Source organism: Salmo salar, chromosome ssa26 (genome assembly GCF_905237065.1).
Source record: "Salmo salar chromosome ssa26, Ssal_v3.1, whole genome shotgun sequence".
NCBI lineage: Eukaryota > Metazoa > Chordata > Actinopteri > Salmoniformes > Salmonidae > Salmo > Salmo salar.
In genome coordinates this window covers 28,031,138-28,038,168 of record NC_059467.1, presented here as the reverse complement: position 1 = coordinate 28,038,168, position 7,031 = coordinate 28,031,138, and the positions used below count along the sequence as shown (strand labels likewise).

The 7,031-nt window shown below is 42.2% G+C and overlaps 1 protein-coding gene across 1 annotated transcript in view; it reads right to left on the bottom strand.

The window, feature by feature from the left end:
• Positions 1-240: 240 nt before the first annotated feature.
• Positions 241-7,031, bottom strand: part of tent4b (terminal nucleotidyltransferase 4B) — a 31,609-nt gene continuing 24,818 nt past the window's right edge. Inside the window, exons 4-12 of the mRNA XM_014176094.2 lie at positions 5,618-5,738; positions 4,332-4,439; positions 3,893-4,021; positions 3,483-3,693; positions 3,086-3,212; positions 2,825-2,928; positions 1,639-1,793; positions 1,352-1,495; positions 241-1,129 (exon numbers count right to left, since the gene is read on the bottom strand). Of these exons, the coding sequence (XP_014031569.1) occupies positions 968-1,129; positions 1,352-1,495; positions 1,639-1,793; positions 2,825-2,928; positions 3,086-3,212; positions 3,483-3,693; positions 3,893-4,021; positions 4,332-4,439; positions 5,618-5,738 (1,261 nt within the window). The 3' untranslated portion in view covers positions 241-967. The remainder of the gene's footprint in view (positions 1,130-1,351; positions 1,496-1,638; positions 1,794-2,824; positions 2,929-3,085; positions 3,213-3,482; positions 3,694-3,892; positions 4,022-4,331; positions 4,440-5,617; positions 5,739-7,031) is intronic.

The window sequence follows — 7,031 nt, the reverse complement described above, 5'->3', positions numbered from 1 at the left end:
CTCTAAAAACCGTCGCTGATGTTGTATAGAGCTGTGTGTATGAATGAGTGATTTGTCCCCAGCCAGCCAGTAATCTATAGGGCTGTGTGTGTGCGCATTACCTGACTAAGGCATACTACTAACACTGTTAGTACATCCCAAATGGCACCCTATTCCCTATTTAGTGAAAGTGGTGCACTATATAGGGAAGGGGGTACAATTTGGAAAGAAGCCTGTCAACACATTGAGAGAGCAGCCAAGTAGAAAAAGAATGCTGATGATTTATGTTGGCAATGAAACCCAAATCTGCCACTACTCAGATTAGCAGGCAAATGTGCACATCTACATTTGAATCAGTATTATCCTGTAAAAAGTCAAACAATTTTTGTGATGTTTTCTCAAGATTTCCGCATGTTTGTCTTTTTTTGTACAAATCTTTGTATAATCTGACTACACAACCAAAAAATAACCGCCCATAAAAATAAAAATAAATCATCATCATCTCCACTTACAGATTGCATTTTGGGTTTAGTCTTTCAATCTGTGTACTTTCTTTCTTTAATATAACATTTTGTAAATTTTTGTTATTTGTGTATTTTATTCTTTAAAAAAAACGTTTCTTGCTGTAGTTCGTTCGCCAGCCAAGTTCCAGGTATTGCTCGTCAATCTACATTACTTTCCAGACACTTATTCCTCCAAAACACCAGATGGCGCTATGGTAAAAGGCAAGATTTGTAGGTACTGGATGTGGTGTGTAGCTCCACTGTAGAACATGTTTATGTCAAGTAAGAAAATGAGCATTTCTTTCAAGAACTAAGCCCCAGCATTTCCTATTTCTTTTTTTTGGGTTATTTTTCAGCTATAAAAAGATGAGTGTCACTTGAGAGAAGGAAGATCCTTAATACTACTACTCAGTCAGTATGGGGTCTGGGCAGCAGAAGTGGGACAGTCAGGCTGCCAGTCTGTTGCAGAGCAGACCAAGACAGCTCTATCTGCAGAGGTCCTGGGCCTCTGAGTGCTGCTGAGGTTTCCTTTTCTTGCTGTTGCCCTGGTAGTGTGGCTTGCTGCTTGGGTGGCTCTTGATGTTGGATGAGGACGAGTTCTGCTGGACATGGTGGGTGTTTTTACTGGACGAGCGGAACAACCTGGCCTGGGAAACAAGACACACACACACACACACACACACACACACCTAGTTAGATCAGTAAACAGATCACTGGTAGGCCTATATGTGCCATTGAAATGTAACATCTAAATGGCTATCTATGTACCGACAGTGTGTTGTAACGCTCTGGTCATAAAAGTTCAAGGCATTTGTAGGTACAGTAGAGTTTTTCAGTGGTTGACTTAGGCTTCGTCAAGCTGACCCTACCTTGCCCCCCTTGTTGTCAGTAGGAGTGCTGGTGGTGTGCCTCTGTGTTCTGTGATTGGTCACGCCACCTGAGGATTCTCTGTGGGCGCTGGAGCCCCGCCCAGGCAGTTGCTTCACTGTCTTACAGGGCGTCCCGTCAGAATCCTGGGGACAACCCATCACAACTCAGTAAATCAGGTCAGCAACCAATGGGTGCATCACATTAAATGTAGTGTTAAGAGTTGATTTCCTCAGGTATTGTGGTTTTAGTGTGCACACATGGTGTGTTTGAGTGAAACAAAACTCACAACGTCGCTGGAACTAGATACCGTGGAGGATGAGGATGACGCTAATGAGGAGGAGTTGGAGGAGGTCTTGCTGCGAGATGCAGTCACCTCCTCCGTCAGGTTGTTGTTGCACTCGTCCAGCTGCTGAGGCTTCACCAACAGTGTGACATCATTTCCTACGGCAACAACAGTGGTAAGACTGTGTTTTAGATCGACTAAATAGCAGTCGGACTTCACTGATCTACAAATCACCTTGGATCCCAAACTACTTATAACGTAATTACCGTAAATTCCAGACTATAAGCCGCAACTTTTTTCCCACGCTTTGAACCTTGCGGCTTAAACAATGACGCGGCTAATATATGGATTTTTCCCGCTTTCAAATTTTTTTCTCTCCAAAAAAACACATTCTGTGACGTGCTCAGTTTTTGGCGGCATAAAGCTTTCATTAGACCAATGAAATTGACGAACGGGTTAAGGTCAAACAATGATGAGAGCCACAATGAAAACGATCCAATATCGGATGAAGCAATTCTGAGGCTATTCAACTCCGACACCGAAGGAGATGACTTCAGTGGTTTCAGTGCACAGGAGGAGGAAGATGGTGACCAATGACTTTCTTGGTAGGCTACTGTTTACTGCAAATTTTTTATTTTTTGTTACAAGCCGTGCTTCGTTAAAGCCTATTTATTTTTGTTACAAGCCGTGTTTCGTTAAAGCCTATTTATTTTTGTTACAAGCCGTGTTTCGTTAAAGCCTATTTATTTTTGTTACAAGCCGTGCTTCGTTAAAGCCTATTTATTTTTGTTACAAGCCGTGTTTCGTTAAAGCCTATTTATTTTTGTTACAAGCCGTGTTTCGTTAAAGCCTATTTATTTTTGTTACAAGCCGTGTTTCGTTAAAGCCTATTTATTTTTGTTACAAGCCGTGTTTCGTTAAAGCCTGTGTAAAGTTCAATTGTTTCAATATACCGGTAGGCACCTGCGGCTTATAGACATGTGCGGCTTATTAATGTTCAAAATAATAATTTTTAAATAATTCAGTGGGTGCGGCTTATATTCAGGTGCGCTCAATAGTCCGGAAATTACGGTAAGATGACCAATTTTGCACCTTGTCTTACTGAAACTGATCCCCTCAAACACACTGACTATCACCTCGTTAGATCTGAGACAGTGTCAAGACTTACAGTAGTACTGTGAAAACATACCATTCCGTGCAGGTTCATTCTGAGACTGTGGTCCCCAGTGCTTGGTGATCCAGTCCCTGTACTCAGCCACTTCCTGGGTCACCCGAATTATTCTGCCGAGTATACTGGAGGAAAGAAAATAGGACATCAGATTAGAATAACTTGTTTGCAGTAGTTCAAATAGGGTATTTAGTAAATAACTTAAGATTTTTTTAAGATAGCAGCCAAAGAATGTGAGAGCTGTCGTTGGTTAAAACGAGCCCTAGCTCACCATCTCCTTACCTCTCAGACTCGTTGTTGGGGTAGTACTTGGCGATGGGCGATACGGCGTGGTTGAGCACTACGTAGGCATAGTCAAAGGCCTGCTTCACCTGCAACACACCGTATGAGCTGCGGCCAACGTCATTATCTGCAGGAGGCAAGAGGCATGGTTAGATCATCTCTATTTGGGAAGAGTGACAGATTTCAGACATTGTCTGATATTGAGCTGATTTTTAAGCCTTTGCTATGGGCACCTGGGACCTCTAGCCGTCTTATTCATGGCCGTTAAAGTGTGTGATAGATTCTTAGGTTCAGTGTTATCAGTAGTTGACTGATGTTACGGATCTTGAGCGTCACAGTGCTAAAATGAGGTATCACCTGTGCAAGTGCACCCATGCTGAATGGAAGGCCTTGTTACCTGGTGCTAGGGGGTCCTCAATGAAGAGCATGGAGGGCCTGTAGAGGTCAGTGCTCTTCTGAACCTCGTCTTTGGCCACATAGCTGCCGCCATCTTTGATCCGGATACCCGTCTTCAGGTAGTTGAAGTGGCGCCCATAGAGCTCAAAGAACTCTATAAGGAGAACGCCCACGTTGGCATTGGGGCTGCACGCATCTTCTCTGTAGTGAAGCTGAAATACAAGGGCAGAGGATAAGAGGTCAACTGCATAGAGGAACAAGCCAAATCATCTTAGTTTACTGAATGAGAAAGACTTAAAATGTGTCAAAAGTCTTAAACAGTAAATTAGTAATGTTAGATGCGATCTATCCTGCACTGTGTGTGGGGGCTACTTGAGAGAATAGCAGAAGATAAGAGCAGAAGTCTCTCACCTGCAGGAAGCTGACAGCCATAAGGAAGAGGCTGTAAGAGCCGATCCCTCCAGTGAAAACCTCGTTCAGATCCCTCTGGAGCAGGAACTGCTTCAGCACCAGAACCAGCTTCGGAAGCACTGGGTATTTCTTATGGATAAAAGAAACATGTGGTTATGGTTAAACCCATGGCTATGGTTATAGTGCCCTCTAGCGGGGAAAGTCTCAAACTAGGACATTGGGTAATAAGGGACTGAGGAGGGACGTAGTTAAGTGGAGGAGGAGACGTAGTTAAGTGGATTAGCTACCAACACCTCCATTAGAACCCAAAGAACCTGACATAAATATACTACAATCTATGCGCGCTAACTGTCAAGCCTGTTTCTTCAGCTAGCCCTTTTACCGGACTGCATTAGGTAAAAGCAATGTACCCTGAATAAGAGATGCCTGCTTCACTTACCTTTTTGTAGTCTTTGATGAGAAGGGCAGCTTTGACTCCATTCTTCACATTGAAGCTGATGTCCACCTTCACCTCTGTGCGGAAGTCTGTCAGCTTGATGATGGGTACCTGGAACAATGGAACATAGTGGTGATGAGGTTGGATTTACACATACAGTCACTCGAGGCAATGACACACTGCACACAGTTAGTATGCATGCACAACGTGCAGATCACTCAACACTATATACGTCAGCTACCACAGCAACTGAAATGACACTTAAAGAGCTGCAGTTAGTTTCATGATGGGTGGCCATGAATAAGTTAGTCCTAAATATTTCCAAAACTAAAAGCATTATATTTGGGACAAATTATTCATTAAACCCTAAACTTCAACTAAATATTGCAATGAATAATATGGTAATTGAGCAAGCTGAGGAAACTAAACTGCTTGGAGTAACCCTGGATTGTAAACTGTCATGGTCAAAACATATTGACACAGCAGTAGCTAAGATGGGGAGAAGTCTGTCCATAAAGCGATGCTCTGCCTTCTTAACAGCACTATCAACAAGGCAGGTCATGCAGGTCCTAGTTTGGTCACACCTGGACTACTGTTCAGTCGTGTGGTGAGGCGAGGTACCACAAAGACGGACTTAGGAAAATTGCAATTGGCTCAGAACAGGGCAGCACAGCTGGCCCTTGGATGTACACAGAGAGCTAATATTAATAATATGCATGTCAATCTCTCCGGGCTCAAAGTGGAGGAGAGATTGACTTCATCACTACTCGTATTTGTGATAAGTATTGAGATGTTGAATGCACCGAGCTGTCTGTTTGAACTACTGGCACACAGCTCGGACACCCATGCATACCCCACAAGACATGCCACAAGAGGTCTCTTCACAGTCCCCAAGTCCAGAACAGACTATGGGAGGCACACAGTACTACATAGAGCCATGACTACACGGTATTCTATTCCACATCAAGTAACTTATGCAAGCGGTAATATTACACTTTACAAAAACAGATAAAAATACACCTTATGGAACAGCGGGGACTGAAGCAACAAACAAAAGGCACAGACACATGCATACAAACACACGATAACGTACACACTATACACACTTACACAAGGATTTTGTGTTGTAGATATGTAGTAGAGTAGGGGCCTGAGGGCACACACTTAATATGTTGTGAAATCTGTTGTAAATGTATTGTAATGTTTTAAAAAAAATGTAGAACTGCCTTAATTTTGCTGGACCCCAGAAAGAGTAGCTGCTGCCATATTAAATACAAATACAAACATACCGTGGCCTTGTCCAGCACTTTGATGGAGTTCTCGTCAGTCACGTTTTTCTTCCGCAGGGCCTCTTCCAGGGTCCAAAGGGGCAGGTTTTCCCAGTTCCCAAACACCACCAGATCGATGTCACTAGGAAGTGGAGTAAGTAGTAGAGGTCAGGGCAACATCACATTCAGATCTGAAGAGAGGACTCTCCAGTTCACTTTCACACACATCTTATTGTCACTAATGCAGAGTCCCCAGTTACAGAGTGTGTGTGTGTGTGTGTGTGTGTGTGTGTGTGTGTGTGTGTGTGTGTGTGTGACGTCGGAGCGGAGAGCGGTCTGGCTCGTCAAGAAACAAGGTTAAAAACAGCTTTGGATCAGCAGTGCTAAAATTACCACAGCCTTAATCCCAAAAAACAAAGGCAAATAATTACACCATGGCCAGCCACATCACTCTTTCTCCATATAACCACTCACAAAGGGGGGAATTCTGAACAGAGTTAAACGTGCGTAAATGTAACATTATTCCCTTTTTATGCACTTCTCTCTATTCTGACCTTGAACTTAAAGGAAAATTCCACCCAAAAACAATATTTTGGTATTTGTTTCATTAGTCCATTGCTGATATAGTCCCAAAATGTTTAGCCTGTCAGCAATCAAGTTTAAGATGTGTAACTTGAAAAATACAGCCGGTATGATGCATTTGCCTTATATGATGCAAAATGCATCATATTGACGTTACGCAACTGAATAAGGCAAGTCTGAATACCAAATACTGATTAGTGTGTAGGAAAGGCCTAAGAGCTTACCCACTTGGCACAGACTCAGTTAAACATCTGGTTTTGATTTACATGTGGTTGAGTTGTCACTTAGCATAAATTAAATTAGTAAAATCAACAAAAACAATCACCTGTCATTGGATTTAGGTTAAACAAGAAATTCCTTTACCTTGATTACTTTTTCAAAATCAAATTTAAAAAATGTGTTGAAATTACGTGGAAAAAATGTTGATTAAACCCGTTTTTGCCCAGGGGGTAGTTTTTGTAGTTTAACCCCATCAGTCCCGAGAGCCCAGCAAACATCTGCCTTTCATTTATCTGACTTACATTTATCTGCATGTCCAGCCCTTATACAATGCCTTTCGAAAGTATTCAGAACCCTTACCTTTTAACCATGTTACAGCCTTATTCTAAAATGGATTACATTTGAAAAAAATCCTCAGCAATCTACACACAATACCCCATATTGACAATGGGAAAACAGGTATTTAGAAATGTTTACAAATGTCTTGAATTAAAAACTAAAATACCTTGTTTACTTAAGTATTCAGACCCTTGGCTATGAGACTTGGAATTGAATTCAGGTGCATCCTGTTTCCATGATCATATTTGAGATGTTTCTACAACTCGGAGTCCACCTGTGGTAGATTCAATTGATT